The 27524-nt window shown below is 40.7% G+C and overlaps 1 protein-coding gene across 1 annotated transcript in view; it reads right to left on the reverse strand.

The window, feature by feature from the left end:
* The window catches only part of ATG4A (autophagy related 4A cysteine peptidase), a 99096-nt gene that overhangs the window by 13767 nt on the left and 57805 nt on the right, over positions 1 to 27524 (reverse strand). Inside the window, exons 2-9 of the mRNA XM_007530516.3 lie at positions 16062 to 16172; positions 13391 to 13462; positions 9789 to 9887; positions 7125 to 7226; positions 6867 to 6939; positions 4257 to 4336; positions 3138 to 3325; positions 2938 to 3016 (exon numbers count right to left, since the gene is read on the reverse strand). Of these exons, the coding sequence (XP_007530578.1) occupies positions 2938 to 3016; positions 3138 to 3325; positions 4257 to 4336; positions 6867 to 6939; positions 7125 to 7226; positions 9789 to 9887; positions 13391 to 13462; positions 16062 to 16172 (804 nt within the window). The remainder of the gene's footprint in view (positions 1 to 2937; positions 3017 to 3137; positions 3326 to 4256; positions 4337 to 6866; positions 6940 to 7124; positions 7227 to 9788; positions 9888 to 13390; positions 13463 to 16061; positions 16173 to 27524) is intronic.

Consider the following 27524-nt stretch of genomic DNA (forward strand, 5'->3'; position numbering starts at 1 on the left):
CAACTGGTGGCATTACTTTATAAGATAGAGCTATATGTAAATAGCATAAAAGGACATAAATTATAGTGAAGTCTTGTATGATACAGCAAATCCTAACAATGGGATTTTCAAAGTCAACCCAATTGACAAATAATTTGGTTATAGCAATAACTGTCTATTGCCTTCTTAAACCCTTAGACAGCAGGAACCTTCCCCTTTCTCTGTCAAGTCCATATTTCTCCCAGGCCTGGAACCTCTATGATGGGGCTCACTTTCCTACATGCTTCTCTCAATTCATACCAACTGATACTGCATCTGCTGATTCCAGAAAAGCAGTGCAACCAATACCACCTTAGCCTGCTTCACTTTGGAACGTGCCCAGAGATGTCAGGTGTGGAATGTCAACCCTTCAGCTTCATTACTCTGCCACCAGGTTCCAGATGCTACCATGATGCCAACTTGACTTCCCTGGACAGATGACCCCACTAATGTGTCCTGGAGCCACACCTCCCCAGATCCCTGCTCCACGAGGGAGAGAAATACACAGGCTGGGAGTATGGATCGACCTGCCAACTCCCATATTCATCAGGGAAGCAATTACAGAAGCCAGACTTTCCACCTTCTGTACCCCAGAATGATCTTGGGTCCAAATTCCTAGAGGGATAAAGAATAGGAAAGCTATCAAGCGAGGGGATGGGATACGGAGTTCTGGTGGTGGGAATTGTGTGGAGTAGTACCCCTCTTATCCTATGGTCTTGCCAATATTTCCATTTTGTAAATAAAAATTATATATAAATAAAAAATAAAAATAAATAAGTCTCCATGGCTCCATATTTTCTCAGATCAGTTTGCAGTTATTATATAATGCCACTAGGTGGCAGCATTAGAGAGAGTGGGGTGACTGGAAAACTCCCACTTAGAAAAAGTGCAACAAGAGATGCTAAGGACAGAAAGAATTGGTGTCACCCTTCCTGAATGTGTCTGGCTAGTTTTCTGAGTGCCTTACCACAGTAAACAAGTAGGTCTACACAAAGCAGTGTTATTCACTGGACTTGGTAAAACCCAGTTGAAAAGGATAGCAGTCAACTACAGTGACAGATAGGACATGTGAGGCCTATCACCATGTGAGGTGACAGCACGAAGGGTCAGGTGTTAGCCCTCTTTTTCCATAAGAGGAACCAGAGACTCAAAGAGTTGATATCCTTTTCCAGCAAGTGGAAGACTGGAAGCCTAGGTCCTGTGTATCTGTTTCCACCCCACCTTCACTACTAGTGAGGATTGTATTGTTATATGGGAATCTGGGGAATGTTACGCATGTACAAACTATTGTACTCACTGTTGAATGTAAAACATTAATTCTCCAATAAAAAAATAAAAAATAAAAAAATGTTAAACTGTTAGGGACCCGGGCCAGCAGAACACCAGATGAAACACTCACATTAGCATGTGCAAGGTCCCAGGTTCAAGGCCCTATTCCCCACCTGCAGGGGGGATGCTTCACAACCAGTGAAGTAGGTCTGCAGTTGTCTTTCTCTCTCCTTCTCTATTTCCCCTCCTCTCTCAAATTATCTCTGTCCTTTCAAATAAAATAGAACGGAAAAATGTAAATGAGAAAGAGAGAGACCTGCCAGGAGCCATGGATTTGTACTGTTGGCACTGAGCCCCAGAAATTAACCCTGATGGACATAAAACAAAAACAAACAAACAAAACAACCTGTCACTAAGACTTTATGAAAACTATGGTGGTTATTCTTGGGAAAGGGAGGTGGGCTAGGGAGATAGAGCATAGAACTGTAGTGGTGCATGTGGTGTGGAACTCTATCCCTGTAATCTTACGATCTTGTCAACCATTATTAAATAACTAATAAAAATACATTAAACAAAATAGAAGCTCAGAATGTTGGGTCCCACCCCAGATCAGCTGCACCTGTATTTTGTTAGGTTGTCAAAGTGATCCATGTGCATACACATTGAAAGCTTGAAGGGTGATGTGAAAACACCTATCCTATTGTGGGGAGGTAAGAAGACATAGGACCAATGTGTCTACAAGTATCCTATAAATCACTTTTCCCCCCCCAATAGAATTATTTTTAAAAAAGGATTTTGAAAATGTTTTGGGAAACACTGGTTTAACTCACCTTGTGTGCCAAGGGTTTAAATGTCTTTAGTGACAGTGAGTAAGTTGGGTTTCCAGATATGTCAACCTAAGCAGACTGCTCATTAGGGCCTGTGGTTAAGAGGTTAGTGAACTGAAAAATCAGCTTCTAATATGAGAAAAGGGATACCTCCATCTGTCTCTTAGAATTCCCACTCAGGCATGGCCTGGAAAAAAAAACAAGCCAGTAGGCACAACTCTGTGGGCTTGAGAAGACAGAAGACCCTCCTAGCATGAATACCTGAGCCCCAGTAAAAGAGGGACCAGCTAGGCCAGGGAAGGAAGACCCCACAACTCTGGGTCCTACAGGAAAAATGGAGATGTATTGAAACAATCTTTGACCTTTAAGTGGTTTTTGTTTTGTTTTCTTTTGTTTTATTATTTTTATTTATTTGATAGAGATGGTCAGAAATTGACAGCAGTGGGGAAATAGTGAGGAGGAGAGAAACCTGTAGCATTGCTTCACCACTTTTGAAGCATTCCCTCTGCAGGTGGTGACTGGGGGGGGGGCTTGAATCTGGGTCCTCGTGCATTATAATATGTGCGTTCAACCAGGTGTTCCACTACCTAGCACCCAGCTTCTCAAGAGACAAAGGAATTGAGGCATTGACTGTGTTCTCCAGAGGGCACATGGAAGTGATACTTTCAACAGATTAGGCCAGAGACAAAAAGAACTCAGCAGAGGTCATGGTATCTCTAGGCTAGACAAGGGTCACTATTGGAATTGTCTGGCCTCCCATGCAAACCTTCTGCCCAGCTTCCCCTAAACCCCAAGAACTTACTTGTGATTCCTCTGGTCTTACCTAAGAATCCTATGAAATAATAGGCGTTATTTGGTTTTCCTCCTAATGCCCCTAAAGACTGTGGCATCTTAAAACACTCCTGGAGGGAAAGACAATGCAAGGCTCTCAACTCACTTGTGGACTGCTGCTCACGGATCTCCGTGCTCACATGGCAGTGTGATGGGCAGGCAGCAATGGGCTTGGGAAAAGGTGCAACTTACTTTGAAGGCATCAACATAGACAGGATTGATTTGGTTGATACCCAGGCGAAGGGGCACAATGAGCAGTAGGGGTTTCCAAGCTGGGCAACAGGCAGCAATACCCTTACTCTGGTTGGAAGCATTCAGAGAGTCAAGAGAGCTCTCACCAGTTGGGCCAGCATTCAAGGGAGAGATACAGCACATTTTTTCTAGAAATGAAAGACAAGAGTGCTGAGTTATCTAGTTCTAGGGGACTCTCAAAGGGGAAAACTAAGGGATGCCTCCTATGACTCCCCACCCCAAATGTGGAAGGCCCCCTGACTTCCATCCCAGGGCCCAGTTCACCCCATTTCGACAGGAAACCCAAATCACCCTTCTAGCCCTTAATTATCTTGTTTTGTCAAATGAATAACTCACTTACCTCTCACCAGATAATATAGACTCAATGAGAAAAATCTCATTTCTCAACTAGTTATCAAGGACCTTTTAGAAAGGAACTCTATCTTCTGCATACACTTTCTCAAATCTCATGGCAGAGAATGCAGAGCTGGACAAAGAGGGAACCCCTAAATAGTTTTATTGGTAGTTTTATTGGCTGCCCACTCTGGGTATCTTGCAAGTAAAGGGTGTGATGTCTCACTGAAAGGCAAGAACACCTAACTGCTTTCCCCCTTTCAGAAAATGAAATTTAAGTGAATAGGAGCACAGGGGACAAATAACCAGAATCTAGTGTCCCCCTCAGCAATGGTTTCCTGGTGAGGCAAGTCATGAAACCAGTGTCGGGGCCAGGCCAGGTGGTGTCACACCTGGCTGAGTGCACATGTTACAATGTGCAAGGACCCTTGTTCAAGTCACCAGTTCCCACCTGCAGGGGGAAGCTTCACGAGTGGTGAAACAGTGTTGCAGGTGTGTCTCTCTGTCTCTCTCCCTCTCTAGCTCCTGTTCCCTCTTGATTTCTGGCTATCTCTATCCAATAAATAAAGATAATTAAAAAATTTAAAAAGAAGCCAGTGTCTCCCATTTTCTTTCTGTCTCTGTCTCTCTGTCTCCGCCTTCTTCTCTTCCTTCTCCCAGCTTTCTAAAAAGTAAGGAATACCTCATTACCCACCAACTGGGATGGTAAACACACTGGGAACTCACTGATATCTTCGATGACCACTGTGTTATCCATTGAAACATAAACAGCCAGGGAATTCCATTCATCAAATAAAGCCAGTTTTCTGCAGAGGAGCATACAATGAAATCACCATTGTGGGAAAGGTATAAATGAGCAGGGAGCACTATAATCAATGTCCAGTCACCAAACACTGAGTGAGCCACAGAGAAACGGGTTCAGTCAGCTGTGGAACATTTCATGCATGTCTCAGACCTTGAGAATGCCACACAACTGTTTCTGCAGCTCAAAAACAAGAGCCTGCTTTACAAAATGAAGAAGTTCACCTAATAAACGTTATTGGTACTGAGTGAAAGAGAGAAAGTTGCCTAGGGCTGAGAGATTTTTGTTTTGTTTAAAGACATCCTGACTTTCAGTTCTTAAAAAACAAAAGAAAACAAAAACATACGGGCATATTATTTGGGAAGCATAGGTAACATGGAGAATAATCTCCAGGGAAATCCAGAGAGAGAAATCTCTTACACCTTTCCTTACCTACACTGAGAATGTTGTTCAGGAGACTCTGGGCTGCAAATGGCCTTGGTGCAGGGTCTTGCTGATTAACAAACAGGTGAAGAGAGAGCAAGCATGCTGAATTGCATGACTTCAGAGATTTGAGAGAAAAATCCCTCTAAAAGAGAGATTATCTAAGGTCTAACTAAAGTCTCATGCCTATTTTTCCCTTGTCTTCTTGCCAGTTTGAAATCAGACATGTCTAACATGGCTAATTCTAGGATTCCTGGGTAAAGCCCAGCCCCCATTTGACAAAAGAAGAACCATCTCTCCTAATCCAAAATGCCTTCTAGGATGAGGATAATGAACATTACACTTCTAGTTCATTAGTTTGAACATGCCCCCTCCCATCACAGGAACATCACTATCATCTATTATTGTTAATGATAATAATTATGATGATTGAGAGAACACTTAAAATTTTTTTCTTTTCTTTTTTAACTTATCTGAGAGAACAGAGAGAAACTGAGATAGAGGGGGAGATAGAGAAGGAGAGAAAAAGAGAGACATCTATAGACCTGCTTCACTGTTTATGAAGCTCCCTCCTGCAAAGGACACCTGATGATTTCAGTCTCCTGATGTTTAAATCCAGCCTGACTCTGGCTGCTATTTTCATTCATATGTCAGTATCCATTGAGCCCCGTATACCAGGTAGTTCTACTTATTAGTATTGCAGATATGAACAAGACAAATACTATCTCTACCCTCATAGTGTTTTCATTCAGAGATTATTTGTCCAAAAAGAGAGTAAGAAGTGAGGTAGACTGCAAGTATAAGTGCTGATGCTAATCACTTCACTTGCCTCTAAAATGCTCATCTTGATCCACATGGCCTTTTGCTATAGGAGGTATGTTCTGGGATTTAACAGGTTACCTGCTAGAGTATCCCTCTGGGGTGCTCCGAGTATACAAAGAGATTAAAAGCCAATTTTAATATGAGCTTGGGGTTTGTCCCCTCCGAGACATGCTAAATTTATTGAGGCAAAGGGCTGTGTTGGCCTAGCACTTAAGCACAGTAAAGGGAGTCAGTAAAAATTAACAATATTTGTATACTTTTCCCATATTTGGGAGCTACTCTCTTCCCTGATCCAGCTCTCTAGTCCTTTTTTCCAACTATGACACCATCTCCCCAGACAATAACTTGGGGCCGCCTGCATGTTACCTGTCAGGCTCAGGCAAAAACTAGTAAAGTCATGGGGCCCTTGGAATATACCTAAAATAGACCTACTAGCTTTTTCCAAAAACAGAGACCCCAAATCTTCATATGCAATATTCTAGCCTTTAGGCCCATGATTAGTCAACAATTTGTTCTGCTTTATATCTTAACTCTTTTTCAGCCACCAGGTTCCAGATGCTACCATGATGCCAACCAGACAACCCCACCAGTGTGTCCTGGAGCCCCACTGCCCCAGACCCCTGACCCACTACGGAAAGAGAGAGACAGGCTGGGAGTATGGATCAACCTGTCAACACCCATGTTCAGTGGGGAAGCAATTACAGAAGCCAGACCTTCCAACTTCTGCACCCCATAATGATCCTCGGTCCATACTCCCAGAGGGATAAAGAATAGGAAAGTTATCAGGGGAGAGGATGGGATACGGAGTTCTGGTGGTGCGAATTGTGTGGAATTGTACCCCTCTCATCCTATGGTCTTGTAAATATTTCCATTTTATAAATAAAAATTTTAAAAACTGAATGAATTTTATATTATACATGGTAGGAGTCTATGCCTTGCCCACATTGGTTCAGTCTCTCCCACCTAGTATATTCCTTCTGACTTTAAAGTGATCCTGAAGTTGATAGTTCCCATATATGTCAGTGCCAGTCCATGGGGGAGGAGGGTGATTGAATGAGCTTTGGGATGCCACCACATACACTCAGTACCAATAACTACAACACTCTCATATACCAATACAGACACATATATTACATGTTTCAACTGTGTGAGCAAAACGGTACAGACATTTAATAGCTTAGTGGGATAGAATGGCAAGAACAGTTAGATTCATGGGAGGTGGGGCTGGTGGTAAAGGGAGGCATAGGAGACAGGAGAAGAAGGTGGATATGCCAAACACTTTTACTTACTTTAACACCTGTGCAACTGTATTTGGTCCAAACCATTCACCAATTGATTTCCCTTCTCCTACACCCATTTGTGCTGTTTTTTTTAAATAGAAAAACAATAATAAACACATTAGCAAAAAAATCTTCCAGAACTCCACAAAATGTTAATTAAAAAAAACAATCAAGCAGATGTCCAACTTGGCAAATCAGCATATCACATAGGGGGCAACAGAAGCAGGTTGTAAGCATTACCATTAAACGACAGATTGGTGATCTTACCCATCTGATGAATAGAATAGCAACAGTCTTTTCGATCTAGGAAGCACTGTAGGATCTGCTGGTATTCTTTGGGTTGTTCTTTTTGTTTCTCCCAGCTCCAGTCTTTTTAGGGAGGAAAGAAGTAAAAATCATTCATATGACTCTTCACTTCCCTGCATTCTTATAGGGAACTATGAAGTTAGAAGGAAAACAAAGGAACTACTTCAAGAAGGCAGGGGGGAATCAATGTTCAAGTTGGAATATCCCTAAGTTTCCTTAATTTTGATGACAAAGACATCTGGAAAGTAATTGCTTTCAAAGACTCAATGGATATAAAGTAAAAGCAAAACAAGCAGTTGACCCAGGAACTCACTTAGCCCAAGAGCAGCAGATGGAAAAATACTGCACAAAAATAGAGTCACAACGGCCTTTCTGGACAGCTCTCCAGTAATTTGGAGGCCATAAAAAAAACTGGCAGTGTATTTATGTAGCACTCCAACACCATCACATCTTATAGATGCATAGATATCAATGACTTATTTCTTTTTATTCTGGCAGGATTGCTAAGACAGTCTCATGAGGGGAAGGACTATTCCAGCAAACAACAGTTAACAGGAAGATATACAAGATGTGTAACAAGGGAAGCTTTGAAAAAAAAATGCATGCTGCCCATTTTGCACAGCTATGAAAAAAAAAACACATACTGAGCTTTGGTGTGTGTGGGAGCGGGAAGAAGCTTTGCTATCAAGTTTTCCTGATGACAAACATCAAAATAATTAACATTTGTGGGGATTCTAGCCCTCCAAAATCCCACAGGGAATACTAAGTACTTTCTAAGGACAATTGCAAAATTCTCCCCAGTCACCACCATGGACAGATGCATCACTCCCACACCCTTAGCTTTTGGATCATGTTTAATGGAACAGAATTTTGAGGCTTAGATTGATTCTAAGATATAAATTTATCTCCCAAGTTTTGAGAGAGAGAGAAAGGAAGAGAGAGAGAGACTGAACCTATAACTGAGAAACATACTTGAAGCCAAAGGGCCATAATCTCCCAACACTTTAATTCTTTTTCTTTCTTGCATTTCTGAAACCAGTTTTAAACTTCAAATCCAAAAGAGTCTTTGGATGGTGACTCACATCAAACCTTTATACACACACACACACACACACACACACACACACACACACATATTAGCTACCAAAATTGTCCAAGTCTCGGAACTCTTGATTAGCTGGCCACTAAGTATCGTAACCTTTTTTTTTTTTTTAACTGATGGCAATCATAAGTTCACATCCTGCCTCAATTGTAAAATAACTGAATAGAAAACACTTCTTTACAAAATTCCACCAACTAATCTTAGCCACAAGAGCTATTTCTAAATTCTTCCTGCTCCTTGCTTTTACACTGAAAAAAAAAAAAATCAGGATTGCTGACGGTGGGCTTTTTATCCAGTTTGATTCCCACAAAAATCACTTGCAGAATAATCATCTTGAAGTGCTTTACAAATAGAAGCAAACTAAATAGAACAGATTTACATCTAGAATTATGAATATAGTAGAGAAATTACTAGATAAAGAACCAAAGGGCTGTGCTGACTTCTCAGATTGATGCATTTCTGCTGTTTGATTCTGGAAAAGTCACTTTTTGACGCTCAACCTCTTCATCTGTCAAATAAATTATGATGCCACTCAGGGGGAACAGGCATAGGAAACCCTAAAAACTGCAAAGAAGGCAGGAAGCTCTAAAACCTTCCCAAACCAACCTGATAACTGTGTCAGGATTTATGAGATTGGTCAGTGGGGAAAAAAGGTATGACATTTTCATAATCAGAGATCTCAAGGAGCGGCAGTCAAATAATTCAGCAGAACACTCTCATCAGAAGACGCACTTTCACTCTCACCCGCATGTCAAACTAGACTTTCACCCAAGTGCCTACAATGGCATCCAGCCAATATCAGTCTAGATGCCCACTGGGAATCACATACATGTCTTTAAAAAGCAAGACTTCCAGAGGGATAAAGAATGGGAAAGCTTCCAATGGAGGGGATGGGATACGGAACTCTGGTGGTGGGAACTGAGTGGAACTGTACCCCTCTTATCCTATGGGCTTGTTGATCATTATTAAATCAATAAAAAAAGAGAGAGATGCAATTGCAGATTCTTAATCAAGTGGCCTCCCGAGAAAGCTAATTTAAGGGTTCCTTTGTCATCAGATGTATATCTTCAGTGAACCCAAACCAAAATAGCACCAGCTCCCTCATTAGACACTTCCTTTAGGCCATTCACATTCATCACTAGGTAGATATTTTTACAGAGGTCAAGAAACAGACTTAACCACCACACCCTTCTTCCTGCTGTCTTTGTTATCTGACCAGTTTAAGAACTCACTTGAACAATAGCAAAAATGGAAACTCTAAATGGCACACCTGCCTCAACGTTCTGTTCTGCTCCAGGAAAACAGCTCTCTGGCTTAGTGAGTCATGAGGAAATGCTGGCTGTTTCTTGCTCCTGAGAGTCTTTGTTGACTATTCAGTTTAACTATTTGAGCTTGTTGCATGCCTTTTAGGACCTGTAGCTTTATTACTGAATTTCTGAGGAGCTTATCACAGATACCAACCAACAACAATAAGTGCTCCTTTGGAGGTCTCTCTGGCAGTCTAGAGAACAAATCTGACTTACCTCTTCCCAAGTGTCTACAGACGAGGGCTTGAGCCAGCATCATCTGTCCACAGCGCAACATACATCCCCAGCCAGCATCTGATGAAGGGCCCGTTCCCCCTGTTGGCAAAATGGATGGAAATGAAAATAAATTCCTTAAATGGTCCTTTCTTAAAGCACCAGCCTACTTGTGAATTATGCAAGACAAGCATAAATACTCTGAAAGGAGGGGCAAGTGATATAGCCAGATACGAAACACACTTACAAAAATAATGTTGAGTTAATCAAAACAGGCTCCATGACCAAAGACAAAATAAACAACTGAAGAAAATAAACCCCTTACATTTTCTGCTTGGAGATTTGTAGATAGGCATAGATATTTTGTTTTGATTTTGGATATAGATTCTTTTTCTTTGAAATATATTTTATTATTGATTTAATAATAGTTTGAAAGATCATAAGATTATAGGGGTATAGTTCCACACTGCACCCACCAGCACAGTTCTAAGCCCTATCCTCACCCCTACTGGCAGACTGTCCCCTCCCTCCAAGGACAACCATTATAATTTTCACAAAGTCTTGTAACAGTTTGACTACTTTTTTCTCCACAAATTCATGTGCTTCAATTCTTTATATGTGTATATACAGTTTCATGTATGACAATCAACACTTAGTCAATACCATGGCATTATCTACCTGACCAAATTTGAATTTGCACAGTTCACTTCTCAGGGAAGCCAATCTTAACCTTAGTTAAAGAATAAATACTTTCGGAGCCAGGCAATGGTGCACCTGGTTAAACACACATACAGGGACCCGGGTTCAAGTCTATAGGGGGAAAGCTTCATGAGTAGTGAAGTAGAGCTGTGTCTCCCTGTCTTTATCCCTCGCTATCTTCCTGACCACTCTCAATGTCTCTGTCTCTTTCCAATAAATAAATAAATAAGGAATAAGTGCTTTCGAAGGCAATCATCAAAAATGGTGAAAGAGACATGGGAAACCCTTGACTGTTCTAAAAATAATTTATGGAGATCTGAACAGCAAGAAGGACTAGATAACATAGAGGGAAAAGTCCTACTTTTGGCATCAGAAGATCATTCTCCAATCCAAGTCTCATCTACAGACTGGGGATAACCGTACATAACCTGCATAGTATCAGTGGGTATTATAGAAATTAAGTGAAGGAGTTTCTGTGAAAGTTTTCTACAACCCACTCAGGATGTTGTAAATATTTAGTGCTAGGCATATGCTCATAGTTTAATAGACTATTAATAAATTTTACTTGTTCCACATCTCTAACAGGTTCCATTTTAAGAACACTTGATGTAATGAAAATCCCATGTATGAAGCCAGAGTGAGCTCAATATCCTTTTTCAAGGCACCAATGAAATCAGATAACTTGGATGGCAGAGGAGACATTCTGCTTTCAGTACTTCCTTTCCCAACTTGGAAGTAAAAACTATGCTACAATCACAATCTCACAAGGCTGACTTTAAAGTAGATTATCAACCTTGTAAGACAAGTGAGTCAAGTTAGCTGCCTCTTCTCTTTTGTGAGAACACAGAGAGAGACAGAGACAGAGACAGAGAGACAGAGAGAAGCAACAGAAAGATGAGTAGGACTGAACCAAGTCATAAGCTGGACAGGGAACCCACTGGTTCTTGCTAACCCAAAGGTGGGGTTTTAGATCAGATTAGTATCGAAACATACAACAAGGGCCATATAAAGAGGAGATTATTGGAGACTAGGCAGTAGTGCACCTGGTTGAGTGCATGTTACACTGTACAACAACATGGATTCAGCCTCCAGGCCCCACCTGCAAGAAGAAAGCTTCACAAATGGTGAAGCTGAGCTTCAGGTGTCTCTCTTTCTCTTTCCTTCTCTATCTTATCTTTCCCTTCTTGCTGGCGCTCACGTGGGTGGCCTCACAACTGTTGTAGCTGCTGGCTTTCCTGTCACTGATTTAAGGGATGCAAGTGATGCAGAAGGAAAGTCCAGGAGAAATTAAGATATGAACTTCCAATTTTATTCAGAAAAAGACAAGGCTTATATAGCAAGTGGAACAAAGAACATTTTTCACATATGTCAGTGATCATAGGTTTTCAAAAGGTCAGTACCCCTATGGTGGGGAGGGCTAAGGAATGACGGGAATTGATGAGATACCAAAAGGTCAAAGCAGTTAGTTACCATGAAACAAGAGTTGTTATTTACCTAAAGGTATTAAGAAAATCATGGTGGTTAAACCAGTAGAGTGAGATAAAACAGAGAAGGGCAGAGTATTGATGTAAAGCATGATGATCAAAGAATGAAGGAGGGTGTGTGTGGGTCTCATTGTTAAGTAACTGGCAAGGCAGTGTGATGGAGTATACTTTGTATGTGATCAAAAGATGGTAAACTTATAGTGAACATAGTGAACTTTAAGTGAAATTTCAAGTAGGCAACCATTTGGTTTGCTGCAGGGGAATGAGTTAAGTGTGAGAGGTTGCAGGCCTCTGTGAAGCCTGGGAGACTGACAAGGGGAAACTGAGTCAGAAGAGCATTTCCCTCCAAGCTCTATGCTCAAAAGGGTGAGACTGACAGTTGGGGTGTCTTTTCAGACCTCCATCTCAAGGATGGGGGAGGTCCCTTATGCTCTACCATGCTTTCACATAATCCTACACCTTCTCTCTCTCTCTCTCTCTCTCTCTCTCTCAATGTCTCTCTGTCTCTATCAAAGAAATACTTAAATAAAAATAATTTTAAATAAATATAAATAAAACTTTAAAGAGAGAGAGAAAAATCATTTATAGCCAAAACACTGTCAGAGTTGAACAGCTCAAGTTTCCCAGCCTTGCAAAGATCTCTTTACCCAAAGAAAGTTATGTTTCAAATCAGTGGGCACTAAAACAAACAAACAACAACAAAAAACCCTTCACTTTTGGCACTTGTTTAAAAGGTTGCTTTCACTCTAATTACTAGGTACAGTCAAATTTCCTCATAGAAAGACAACTTCTGTCATGTGAGTTTGGTATCTTTTCCTACAGAATTATGCTATTTCAAACACACACACACCCCTACCTGCAAGCACACTATTGCACAATTTTTCTCTAGAGAACACATAGTTACTTAGCTTATTGAGCTCTCCTCTGTTCCAGATAACAGTTGTTACATTAACCACCTATAATAGAAGTAGCTCCATGAAGATCTACCACAATTCATCTCCTAGTGGCAAGGTACTTTAATTTCACAAGGAAAAAAAGAAATCAAATTAATTCTTTTCCTTCCTTCAAGACACAATTTCCTTTAACAACTAAGTAGCTCCAAAAAGCAATGGATTATAATTTCCTATCGAACTGCCTAAATTAAAAGTTCCTTAGACTTCTTCCTCACTCTCAGAAAACAAGTAATACTATCTGATACATGAACATTTGCAAAGAGGATTAAAAGTATGCTAGCATTACGTATGATCAGTTTAGAACTGTACATCATGAGGCACTTCAGCAATGAAACTTTTGGATAAAGTATAAGACTATTCCCTGTGAATCAAATGGTTTGCCTCGATGATTTAGAAAGTCTATGAAGTCACAGATAACCAAGGTGAAACTATCTAAAAGAAAGAGAGCACAGTAAAGCTACTCACTTACCAATTGGTGAAAATTTCCTTCTGTATGTAAACCATAGGCGAGCACTTATGTCACACAACAGCTTAGATTTTTCTGCAATTAAATGTGAAATTAAAAATTAAACCACTATAGCCCATCTACAGATACCTACCATAAATTTCTGAGTCAACAGCAAACATTTTCAAATAACCAGTCAATCCCATTGTTCTAGGGCTAAAGAAATCTGTTCCTTCTCAGTAAATTCAGTCTGTGAGAAACCTGTCAGCAGCTAGAGAGATGGTTTAGTAGGTAGAGCACAGTAATTGTATATGTGAAACTCCAGGTTCAATCCTTGGTACTACATATGTAGACATGATGTTCTAGCTACCTTCCCTCACTTACTCCCTCTTCTTTTTCTCATACCCCTGCCAACATAAATAAATTAGGAGTCAGGTGGTGGTACACTTGGGAAAGCAGGCATATTACAATGTGCAAGAGTCTACCTGCCACACTGCTTCACCTGAAGAAGGAAAGTCTCACAAACAGTGAAGCAGTGTTGCAGGTATCTTTTTCTCCATCTCTCTCCTTTCCTCTGAATTTCTCTGTCCCTAGCCAGTAAATGGATATATATATTTACCAGGGTCATCTTGGGGTTTGGTACTTATACAACTCTATTATTCCTGGTAGTGATCTTTTTTATATAGGGAGGGAGGGAGAGAGAGAGAGAGAGAGAGAGAGAGAGAGAAGAAGAAGAAGAAGGAGAAGGAGGAGGAGGAGGAGAAGGAGGAGGAAGAGAAGGAGGTAGAAGAGGAGGAGGAGGAAGAGGAGGAGAAGAATGGAAAGAAGAAGAAGAGGAGGGAGAGGAGGAGAAGGAAGAAGACAGAGAAGGAGAGACACCTGCAGCACTGTTCTACCTTTCATGAAATGTTCCCCTTGCAGGTGGGGACTACAGGGTTTGAACCCAGGTCTTTTTGCATGATAATATGTATGATCTACTGGCTGAGACCACCTGGCCCCATAAGTAAATCTTAAAAAAGAAAGTACTTAGGGCTCAGGAGATAGCTCACCTAATAGAGTGCACAGTTTGTCATGTGGCAGGACCTGGGTTCAAACCCTAGGCACCACATAGTAGCATCATGCAAAAGGAAAGCTTCACAAGTGGTGGAGCAGTACTGTAGTGTTTTGCCTCCTCTCTTTCTTTCTCTCTCACTCTACATCTCTCACTTTCTACCTAAAAGTAAAAAAGGAAAAGTCTGCTCAGAGTAATGGAATTGTGCAGGCTTGAATCACCAAGAAATTCTGGCAGAAAAAGACTTAGATGGTTAAGTCTGCAATGCATGTTATAGCTGCTATTATATACTCCTCTCAAATGTTTACACCACTCCTTCCCTTCACCAACAATCTCTGTACCATCCAAGTAGCCTATGTACTAGAAAGGCCGGGGGAACTGCACGGATATTTTATTTTATTTATTTTTCCACTGGGGTTATTACTGGGGCTCAATGGTTGTATGATGAATCCATAGCCCCTGGCTGCCAATTTCCCTTTTTCTCTTTCTTTTTAATTTTGATAGAAACAGAGATAAATTGGGTAAGGGCGAGAGAGGGAAATGGAGAGAAAGATATTTATGTAGCACTGCTTCAATGTCTGTGAAGCTCCCTCTCTGAAGGTAGAGACCAGGGTTTTAATTGTAAGTCCTCAAGAATAGTAACTTGTGTTTTGCCAGTTGTGTCACAACCCAGTCCCTGTATGAACATTTTAATACTTTTCCTTTGTATTTTTTAAGGGGGATGTAATGGTTTACAGTACTGTCTTTAACATACAGACACAGACTCTTATCCACCCTTGGTTGTGTCTAGGAGATACAACAAAATTTCAGTGTCCCTTCATTCTGTCCCTGTCCCTCATTTTACAGAGTCCTTTGTTTTGATGTAATATGCCACTCCCAGTCAAAGTTTCACCTTATGTTTTCCCCTACTGTTCTTTGTCCTTAAGTTCCACTTATAAATGATATCATTCAGTAAAGGTACTTGCCAATTTTTAGCATTTGAACTTGGGTATATTTGCAGTTTGGAGATTTCTGCTGTCATGGAATGCAGAACTAGAAGAGATCATCTCCAGTCCCTTCATTTTAAGTACAGGTAAAGAAATGTAAGAGTCTTCAAGAGGAAGTGATATTTTTAAGGTAAGAGAAAAATCAAAATAAAAAGGTTCCCCTCACTATTAGCTCTGGGTTCTCTCTACTGCTGAAGATTCTACAATCCAAATGATGAAACCACTCTTAGGATGGCAGCATTTTTAATCTACACAGAAAAGGATATGAGTAGAATGAGAAGTGTGTAGCCCACTCATAAAAGACTATAAACAGGTTAGTGACACCAGGAAGAGGAATCCATGTTTTCTGAAACCCAGGGATTATAGATTTGAGAGTAGGAGAAATTTCTTAAGGAAAAGAATACAAACACATGGCATTTTCAAATAGTGCAAGCATCTTCATAGTATGTGAACATAATTTTGGGGATATTGGCCTTGGATAGGACCTGTGCAAACAAGGTGTCTAAGGTTGAAATTTCCTTGGGTACAAGGAAAATACATTTGGGAATAGGCTTAACCATCCTCAAAGTAATGGTCTACCAACACAAAGAGAATACAAATATAGGATCAGACACCGACCTCATTTTGGTTCTCCCAGGTGAGTGCTAACAAACTGTACCTGTTTTAAGGAGATGCTGTTTCCCCAAGATCCATACCAACTCATCTGTATCTGGAAATTCTTCTAAGTAGTCAGGAAAAATAGTAATCTGATTTTCATACTTGGATAAAACTGGAAGAGAAGGAAGAACATATAAATGAAATTTGATAGGGGTGGCTTGCTTTGGTGGTTTACTGATTACCATCTTTATCCTGAAGGTGAAAGCTGAAAGCTCACAGACTCAAATCTGAAGGAAGAAAATTATTTTCCTTAAGGAATAAAGAGGTGCTGGGTGGTGGTGCACCTGGTTGAGCACATATGTTACAATGTGCAAGGACCAAGGTACGAGCTCCTGGTCACCACCTACAGGGGGAAAGCTTTTTGAGTGGTGAAGCAGGGCTGCAGGTGTCTCTCTGTCTTCCTCTCTATCATCCTCTTCCCTCTCAACTTCTTGATGTCTTTATCCAATAAATAAAAGAATATATATATATATATATATATATATATATATATATATATATATATATGATGAATAAAGATACAGAGCTCAAAATCCTCAAGTAGACAGTTTCCACCTTGGTCACTTCTTTAGGCCTTCACTTCCTCATAGTCCTACTTGGCATCATCCATAAAATAATTATTTGGTTAGTTACTTCAAAACCACTTCTTTCCTGGGCTTTCTTTTCAAATAGGCATTTATCTAAATGTATCAAGGTAACTCACCACAGGAAAATCTGAGGTCTCCATCAGCCAGTGCTTTAGAATTAGGTACAACAAGACTGAAAGATTATACAACTGTGATATGGGCCTAGAGACCAGACACTTTAATTGTACTATTATTTGCCATCTGATCCACATATGACCTCTGCAAAGATATATTCTGAAGCTGGTGTCAATACAGCTTGACATAGGGATTCACAAATGACCATGGTTATCTTAGCAAAAGTGACAGAATACAATATATTTGAACACCATGTGCTCATATACACTGTCAGACCTGGAGATTACACAATGTAGAATGAGTTAGTATTCATTTTGGTACCACTTGTGGAGGAAGGGTCTGCTAAAAGAATCAAGATTTGTCAAGCTGCGCCGCGGAAAAGAGAGAGAGGAGATCCGGAGCAAAGAGGGAACACAAATCTTTATTGTTGGGTCAGACGGGTGGTTCAGGCCACGTGGAGTCAGCAAAAAATGGCTGTCCCCCGCTACCTCACCACCAGGCAAAAGAGAATGAGCGCAGAAGTGGGAGGGCTTTATAGGGCAACAACCAGGAGTGACGTGTCGGGACAGGATTGGTTGAAAAGGGCACTGCAAGGATATTTCAGGAAGTGGCAAAACCTGAGGGCAAAGACTGCATCTGTATAATTCCCCAACATCTCCTCCTTTTCCTTTATATCTAATGGACACAGTAAGGAAATATAGAATGGAGCAGGCTTAAATGTTTTTAAGGAATGCCATGCTCAGGTGGGAAGATGTAGGACATTTTTGTGGGGGAGGGAAGGCTTAAATGGCCGCCAACCTTGTGAGATTTATGTGTCCTCCCTGTGCTCAACCCCTCTTTAGAGAGAGAGACTTACCTGGAGGGACTCATCTCATAGGTTAAGCTCTGCCAGGCTCAACCATCTCCTCACATTATCTCTACATCTTTTTCTACCTTTCTATCTAGTCACCACATTAAGATGGTTCAATGTCTGTAAAAGACTCTATCTATGACAGAGGAATAGTAGTGTAGGGGTGAGTAGAAACCTTTTGGGCATAAACCTAAATGATATAACAAAACAGGAAAGGACAAGTAGGGGAGCAGTAAGAGCCAGTGTGATGCCAAGGGGAGGCTTGGTGCACAAAGGGGCATTTTCTGTCTTTGGGGGTGTCTCCTGCTTCTGGGGGAATTTCATGTCTCAAAGGGCATTTCCTGCCTCTGGGGCCAGTATGTAGTAAGGGGGGTTTTCCTACCTCTGGGGACAGGGCTTGCAGGTGGGAGAGCATGCCTGCCAAGTGAAGGGGCTGTTCAGCGTTGTACAGTCCCCAAGGCAACTGGCTGTAAGCTCCATGAACTACTGCAGGTCAGTCTTTGAAAAACCAGCAGCGTGAAGGGAAGGAAGCTGCTTTAAAATTGTGTAAAGTGTCCAAAGGGTATACCAGCAAGTCCGATAGAAGTCTCAGTCCAAAGTAGATGGCTAGGGGAAGAAATGGCAGGGGATGAAACACTGCACTTCTATCTCCATGAGGAAGGTCAGCCACTGAAATTCCGTTTTTCTGTAGAGTGTGAGCTGGAACCGCCAAAACGTGACAGGCAAAGCAGAAGCAGGAAAGGCAAACAGGCAGTAAAAAGTTTCTGTCTTTGGAGTATGTGAATCAGGTTCTTCAGATCACGTCAGGTGACATCTAGGGTTTCGGGGGGTGTGCCACTGTAGTCGTGCCATCTAGTGGGTGACGTCAGGGTGTGCAGGGGTTCAGATGCTTTTTTCCGGGATTCCTGTGAAAGAAACACAATCTGCTTCTTGAGGTTAGCAGGGCATCTGATTTGAATTTTTTCTTTTATAGAAAAAGAGGTTTGGTGCCTTAGCCAACTGAGTATTGGGGGACGAGATACATCAGTTAAGTGTAGAAGAATATGTGAATGTTGTTAATTCACATAAGTTGTATATGGAAGAACTTTTTATAGTTTAATACCTTACCATATGAACAGATGATTCTTCATATGAAGGCTTGATAGCTGTAATCACTTACTTGTGAAAAAAAATAAACTTGTAACAAGTTAGAGGTTTACTGCAACTGATAACTCGATGATTATAATTGGTTTAAGTATCTTATAAACTTGGAAGGTCTTTCTTGTTTCATTTTAAGGCTGCTTAACCAATTTAAGCTCAATAAAATGTGGTAAGGCAAAGAGGCATTGTTAGAGCCTCAGGCATGAGAATCATTAGCATAATCATTGTGCAATCTACCATTCCTGATTGAGAAGGTATTTGAGATCTTTACTTATCAATATCATCTTATTTAACCTTTTGTTACACCCATTCAAGATGGAGACACACCCTAGGTGTGCGCAGGTTTTTTTAGACCAACTTAGTTAAAATATATTGATTTTTAACTAATTTTTACCTCAGACTTTAAATGTAAGTTAATTTTACCTTTATGAGAACTATGTTGAAAACCTTTTTCATTTAACTTTGCCTGGTAAGAATGTAGCCTTAAAGTTACATTTTTAACCTTAAATTTAATGTTTACCAAACTTTAACACACACATAAACATGGCCTTCAATACACAAGGAGAAAAACTTTTGTTATGAAGACATGTCATTTTAAACATGAATTTAGATCTGTATTATCTTAGTTGAACCATTTTTACTCACACAGTTTAAGACTACTGAAAGAAGAGAGGTTAGACAGAAGCAGGCTTAAGATATTTAGAGAGAGTGAGGTGGGGAGAAAGAAATGGTAGGGAAGTTTTGTTTTTGGGCTCTGTGAACTAATTTTTTATATTCTGCTATTTTGTATGAGGAGTCCCAGAGGGCGTCCTGCCTCTGGCAAAAGTGGCAGAGGGAGGGGCCGCAGAAGCTGTGGAAGCAGCCTAAGATATGTCTGCCAAAATAGGAGTCTGGGCGACAGCCTCATGGTCAGCTAGACTAGGGCTGCTTCTCAGGCCAGAGTCAGTGCTCCTTAAAGGAGACATGGGAGGGGACCCTGCACATCTCCCAAGCACTGCTATCATGGTCAAGAGAATCCACAGTGCAGCCCCAAGTGAAACATCTCTGAGATAGAAAGCCTGTCCCATGTCCGCAGAAGGTCAACTGGCTGTATACTTACCTGCCTCTGGGCGGGTCGAGCCCCACGTTCAGGTGCGTTCAGGCGCCAGGTGTCAAGCTGCGCTGTGGAGAAGAGAGAGAGGAGATCCGGAGCAAAGAGGGAACACAAATCTTTATTGTTGGGGCAGATGGGTGGTTCAGGTCACATGGAGTCAGCCAAAAATGGCCGTCCCCCGCTACCTCACAACCGGGCAAGAGAGAACGAGCACAGAAGTGGGAGGACTTTATAGGGCAACAACCAGGAGTGACGTGTTGGGACAGGATTGATTGAAAAGGGCACTGCGAGGATATCGCAGGAAGTGGCAAAACCTGAGGGCAAAGACTGCATCTGTATAATTCCCCAACAAAGATTAACTGATACCAATTGTAAAAGCCTATCTCAAAAGTTATGAGCAATATTCTGAGATTAAACAATATGTCAGGTAGGAATAAATGAAGTATCCCCAAGCCAGTACTAGTTTAACAGAAAAACCTATTAATATTTATAACCAGAAGAATCAAACTGAAAATAGATTTCATGGTCTATGGGGCTGTTTCTATAAGAAACTGTATTTTTTAAATTTTTTAAAAAATTTATATTAAAAAAGGAGACATTAATAAAACCATAGGATAAGAGGGGTACAACTCCACACAATTCCCACCACCAGAACTCCGTATCCCATCCCCTCCCCTGATAGCTTTCCTATTCTTTTTTTTAAATTTTCTTTCTTTCTTTCTTTCTTTCTTTCTTTCTTTCTTTCTTTCTTTCTTTCTTTTTTTGTTTTATTTATTCCCTTTTGTTGCCTTTATAGTTTTTTTTATTGTTGTATTTATTATTGTTGTTATTGATGTTGTTGTTGGGTAGGACAGAGAGAAATGGAGAGAGGAGGGGAAGACAGAGAGGGGGAGAGAAAGACAGACACCTGCAGACCCGCTTCACCGCCTGTGAAGCGACTCCCCTGCAAGTGGGGAGCCGGGGGCTCTAACTGGGATCCTTCTGTCAGTCCATGCGCTTTGCGCCATGTGCACTTAACCCGCTGCGCTACCGCCTGACTCTCAGCTTTCCTATTCTTTATCCCTCTGGGAGTATGGACCCAGAGTCATTGTGGGATGCAGAAGGTAGAAGGTCTGGCTTCTGTAACTGCTTCCCCACTGACCATGGGCATTGGCTGGTTGATCCTAAGGTCTGGTGGTGGCACACCTTATTCAGTATGCATGTTACAATGCTCAAAGACCTAGTTCAAGTCCTCAGCCACCAACTGCACAAAGGAAGCTTCAGTAGTGGAGAAGTGCTTCAGATGTTTCTCTTCCCCTCTCAATTTCCCCTTCACTTCTCAATTTCTCTCTGTCCTATCATATATATATATATATAACAGAGAAACTGTATTTCAAGCTCAAAGACACAAAACACACCTCTTTTAAGCTTTTGTAGACTCACCAGCCCCTCAGGAGAGGGGAGCTCTGAGAAGGTAGGGACCCTTTACTATAGCTGCAGGATCTCTCCCACAGATCTCAGAGAAGCCTACCCCATGGACATAGTTCCTTGTGCAAATGGCATTGTGAGATATGCTCAAATCACTTGAAAGGACAACTTGTTTTCTTTTAGCTTTGTTATCTAAGGCAGGAGCATGACTGTTTTCATAGAAAGAAATGTGCCCCACTTCCAAATGAGTCATTCGTGATCATGAAAACAGATTTACCAGTTCAAAATACTTGGCTTAACTGTAATTGGACAAGCAAGTGGTTTTAAATGAATACAGACTGGAAAGGAAGAAATCAAACTATCACTATTTGCTACTGTCATGATAATATACCTAGAGAACACTAAAAGTCTCCACCAAAAAAAACCCTACTGGAAATAATTAATAAATTCAGTAAAGTAGCAGAATACAAAATCAATATACATAAATTGATGGTATTTCTGTATAAAAGAAAGGAGTCAGAGGAAAGGGAAATTAAAAACCCAACCCCATTTACAGATAAACTCAAAAAGATAACATACCTTTGGAGTGAAAGTAATGAAAGAGGTGAAGGACTTTTATAACAAAAATTATAGGACACTGTTAAAAGAAACAAAGAAGAAGGACATACAAAAGTAGAAGAGCATTCCTTGTTCCTGAATTGGATGAGTAAACATTATTAAAATGGCATTCAACCGAAAGCAATCTACAATTTCAGTGCAATCGCTAACACAAACCCAATGGCATTTCCTCTTTTTTAAAACTTGATTTCTTATTTTGGATGGAGACATACAGAAGTTGAGAGGGAAAGAGAAGATAGAAAAAGAGAGAAAGAGAGAGAAAGAGAGAGAGAGAGAAAGAGAGAGAGCACTGTTTCACTGCTTGTGAAGTTTGCCACCTGCAAGTGGGAACCTGAGACTTAAAATTAGGTCCTTGTGCACTGTAATGTGTGCACTCAATCAGGTGTGCCAGCACCTCGCCCCTATCACAATGACATTTTTCAAGTAATTGCACTAGGTATCTAAAATTGTGTCGAACCACAAAAAGCCATGAATTAGCAAAGCACTTCTGAGAAAAAAAAGGAAAAAGAGGGAGCTATCATGTTCCCGAACTAGAGATGAATATGATACTGGAATAGAAATGGACACTTGGATCAAATTAGGAGACCTGAAAGTGCAGAAATGAGCCCATACATATACAACCACCTAATATATGAAAAAGAAACCAAAACTATTCAGTGCGGCAAAGAAGGTCTCTTCAATAAATGGTTCTGGGAAAATATTGGCAGCACTCATTTACATTTAAATTTTATAGACATCTTCAGCAACATAAATCCAGTTGCAAGGAAGACTAAAACAAAAACAAACCAATGGGGTGACAACAAATTGAAAAGCTTCTGCACAGCAAAAGTAACCACCACCCAAACAGCCTTACAGAAGAGATCTTTATATGCTATACATCAGATAAAAGGCTAATAATCAAAATATATAAAGAGATCAGCAACAAAAAAATGACCCCATCCAAAAATATGAGTAGATATGAGAGGATATGAGTAGAATATTCTTTAAAGAAGAGATCTAAAAGGCCAACAGGCATACAAAAATTGCTCCAAGTCACTGATTGTCAGAGAAATGGAAATAAAGACAACAGTGAGATACCACTTTATCCCTGTGAGAATGCCATACATCAGAAATGACAGCAACAACAAATTCCAGAGAGGCTGTAAGGGCAAAGGAACCCTGCTGCACTGCTGTTGGAAATGTCAGTTGGTCCAACCCCTGTGGAGAGCAGTCTGGAGAGCTCTCAGAAGGCTAGAAGTGTACCTACCCTACCCAGGACCTACCCTGCAATTCCTCTCCTGGGAATATACCCTAAGGAACCAAACACACCCATCCAAAAAGATTTGTGTATACCTAAGTTCATAGCAGCACAATTTGTAATAGCCAAAACCTAGAAGCAACCTAGCTGTCCAACAACAGATGAGTGGCTGAGAAAGCTGCTTTTCTGAGTAAAAATACTTGGAATTGCTTTCCGGCTCCAAGAGTTCCAGAGTGTATCTCCTGCGACATTAGCTCGGCAGGAGTTCCTGATCCCTCTCCCACACAGCGTAGGTTGGCTCCAGTTGAGTTCTCTCCAACCCAGAGAGCACTTGCTCGGGAAGAAGCACCCTCAGGCTATCCCGGCAATTAAGAATGATGAATTCATCTTCTTTACCTTGACATGGATAGATCATGAAGGAACCATGTAAAGTGAGATAAGCCAGAAAGAAGAAGGAAGTATATGGCATGATCTCATTTATAGACAGAAGTTGAGAAAAAAAGACGAGAAAGGGAAACAAAAAGCAGAACTTGGACTGGGCTCGGTGTATTGCACCAAAATAAAGGACTCTGGGGAGGGGGTGTGTGCAATTTCAGGTTTTTGTGCATGATGGTGGAGGAGTTCCACCATGATAAGTCGTTCCACTTCACTTATCAGTAGAGAAATGCAAATGAAGGCTACACTGAGATGAGATACCACCTCTCACCTGAGAGAACAGCTTAAATAAAAAAAAAAACAGGAAATGGCAGGTATTAGAGAGGTTCTGGATGAAAAGGAACTCTGCTATACTGCTGGTAGGAATGCAAACTGGGGCAGACACTTTGGAAGACTCTAAGAATTCTTAAATAAAAATGGAATTACCTTATGACCACCCTTAGGCACTTATCCAACAAACACTCAAACACTAATTTGAAGGGACATATGAACCCCTATGTTCATAAATGCACTATTCACATTAGCCAGATATGACAAGCAACCTAAATGTCCATCAACAGATGACTTGATGAAGAAGTTATGGCATATATATTCCATGGAATACTAGTCAGCAATTAAAAAAAAAAGAAAAGAAACTGTGTCCTTTGTACAAAATGGATGGAACTGGAGGTGATTATGCTTTGCAAGATATAAAAGACAACTACTAGATGGTTTCACTCACATGTGGAATCTAGAGACTGAATACATATGACCTTGAAAAATTAAAAAAAATAGAAGCAAGCAAACTGTTTCTAAGACTTGTGAGAATTATGGCGCTTATCTTTGGGAGGTGGGAGGGTAGGGATATGGAACTTTGGTGGTTGGTATGGCATAAAATTATACATTGTAATCTTACAATCTTGTAGAATACTATTAATAACAAATAAAATTATGTTAAAATAATAAAAAATACTTGGCTTGCACTTTAAGTTATACTATGTACCATCAACATAAGTTAAAATTATAAGTATGGGAAGGTTTGATGCTAGAAACACAGCCATCCAGGGATACTACCTTCCTTAAAACATATTACAGAAAGTTAACAATGCAGGGATTTAAGTAGCCTTTCTCCTCGAGATGTTTTAATCATTAAGGCTACAGTCTCGGCAATATTTCAAATGGAAAGAAGGCAGTCGTTCCACTCCTCAGTGCAAACTCATCAAGGAGTCTGTGCTATCTCAGCTTTTCTGCTACTGGACTCAGCCCCTGGATCTTGCCCAGGAAATACCAGGCTAAAAATGATCACTCATATCAGGCCATCCTCAGGAGGTGGTAGACTGAGCAGGTATAAATCATGCTGTATACCTATACCTTACCATCCTGCTCTTTACCTCTCACAGGCAGGAGACGTCAGGTTTAAATGAACATCCAGTGTAACCAAGACAGAAAGTCAGAAAAAAATGTAGCATGAGAGCAGTGTTGAAGAGGGGCAACCATTTTTGGATTAGCACTGGTAGGGGTAAGGGAATATACAGTATGTGTATATGAACCTGGACTCTTTTTTGGTACTGGGCAGAAAAGAAATGATGTCTGTATTGCCATCCTGTGTCAACAAGTCATTGCCCTGTTAGCTTGTCAAATTAATACAGTTCCTTAAGTCTGAGAGCGCTTCACTTGAAATGGCTCTGAACAAGGCGGTAGCCAAAGAATTTTCCCCTTGAACTTCAGCCCTTCTCAAACCAGCAAGAAGGTCATTGCATTCTCTGTACTCCCTGATTTTACTCTTAGAAGACAGACTCCCTTTTGTAGATAGCTAGTAGGCATATTTTAGTTATATTCCAAAGGGCCTATGGATATACTAGTTTGTTTCTTTTTTCCCTGAACCTGAAATCTGATATGCAGGTGGATCCAAATTGTCTGGGGAGATGATCTCACAGCTGGAAAAGGACCAGAAAGCTGGATCAGGAAAGAGAGTAGCTCCATAATATGAGAAAGGGGTATAAATATTGTTGACTGTAAACCTCAGCTATTTGATTTGGTCTGGGGCCCATATTCAGCTTAGGAGCCTATGTGACCTCTGCATCCCTGTAGATATGAGCTCAGCTCCAGAGCCCTTCCCCACTAGGAAAAGAGAGAGACAGGCTGGGAGTATGGATCAACCTGTCAATGCCCATGTTCAGCGGGGAAGCAATTACAGAAGACAGACTTTCAACCTTCTGTATCCCACAATGATCTTGGTTCTATACTCCCAGAGGGTTAAAGAATAGGAAAGCTATCCATGGAGGAGATGGTATACGGAGGTCTAGTGGTAGGAATTGTGCGAAGCTGTACCCCTCTTATCCTATGGTTTTGTCAATGTTTCCTTTTTATAAATAAAAAAATTAAAAATAAAAAAAGATCTGAGCTCACATTCTGTGGTCATGAGTAGGAACATTCCAAGCTTCCCCAATATCATATCACCCCATCTTCCTCAGGTGTAGCATACTAGCTATCTAAAAAAAGGAAGACCGCCCCCCCCCAACTCTTCATCTGCACTATTCCAGCCTTTAGGTTCATGATTGTTCAACAATTTGTTTGGCTTTGTATGTCACTCTTTTTTCAGCTACCAGGTTCCAGATGCCAATCAGATACGGAGATCTAGTGGTAGGAATTCTGTGGAGTTGTACCTCTCTTACCCTATGGTTTTGTCAATGTTTCCTTTTTATAAATAAATAAATAAAAATAAAAAATAAAAAAGAAGACAGACTCCCATAATGCAATGCATTGGGCCATAGCCAGTCTCCAGTAGGAGTCACATGAATGAAACAAATGAGAGCCAGAACAAAGATGAGATTAACAGGAGAGAAAAGCATATTATACACAAAGTCTGGGGAGGAACAGGGAATAGTTCTTCTCTAAGAAGAACTCAGAGAGATACAGTAATAATTTGAGGGGGCCCGGGAGCAAAACTAAACCTTTTAGAGCACCAACTTGCATGCATGCCTGAGGCCCCAGAAACTAGAGGTTCAATGTTCAGCACCACCTTATTCCAGAGATAACCTAATGCCAGAGCTGGTCCTCTTTCACACTCCCTCCTTTTTCTCATAATAAATACACAAGTCTTTTTAAAACTGAAGAAATCTGAGATGTGGTTAAGATGCAGATATGAAACCATATTCCTAACAATTTTTATTTTAAAATTTCAAAACTACTTCTGTGTTATCTTTAAAATCAATAAGCCACAGAAGATTATTATAAATTTTTTAAATATTATAATTCTCATATTTACAAACCAGACAGCAGCCCTCATAATGGTCTCCTGCCCTTTCAACTAAATTAAAGAGAAAGATATTCTATAGGAGGAGCTACAAAGACCGCAGTTGGACTGAGAATTCACATCTACAATATCAGATGGACAACAGACTTTTCCTGTGTCTATTTTACTTTAATAATAATAATGCAGCAAAATCTCTGCTATATTAGCTTAGTGGCCAGCTAATGAATAAAGATTTCCTTAACCCCTGACATTTGGTAATTTTTTAAAATAAGGATTGACAAGATTATGGGATAAGAGGGGTACAATTTCACACAATTGCCAATACCGGAGTTCCACATCACCTCCCCTCAACTACAAGTTTCCCTGTTCTTTATCCCTCTGGGAATATGGACCAAAGATTTTATGGGGTGCAGAAAGTGGAAGGTCTGACTTCTGTAATTGCTTCTCCACCAGACATGGACATTGGCAGGTCAATCCATACTCCCAGCCTGTTTCTATCTTTCCCTAGTGGGGTAGGGCTCTGGGAAGGTGGGGTTACAGGACACATTGGTAAGGTTCTCTGCCCAGGGAAGTAAGGTTGGTGTCAGGGTAGCGTCTGTAACCTTAATTCTACCATAACATTTCCTTTCTGCCTGTGCAAGAGCTTAAGAGCAGACAGGAAGATTAGGGTCTTCAATGGCTTTTCTTGCATGTAGGTACAGCCCTAGGAAGGCAGACAGCTTTGAGTGGACAAACGATCTAGGACTTG

Source organism: Erinaceus europaeus, chromosome X, assembly GCF_950295315.1.
Source record: "Erinaceus europaeus chromosome X, mEriEur2.1, whole genome shotgun sequence".
Taxonomy (NCBI): Eukaryota; Metazoa; Chordata; class Mammalia; order Eulipotyphla; family Erinaceidae; genus Erinaceus; species Erinaceus europaeus.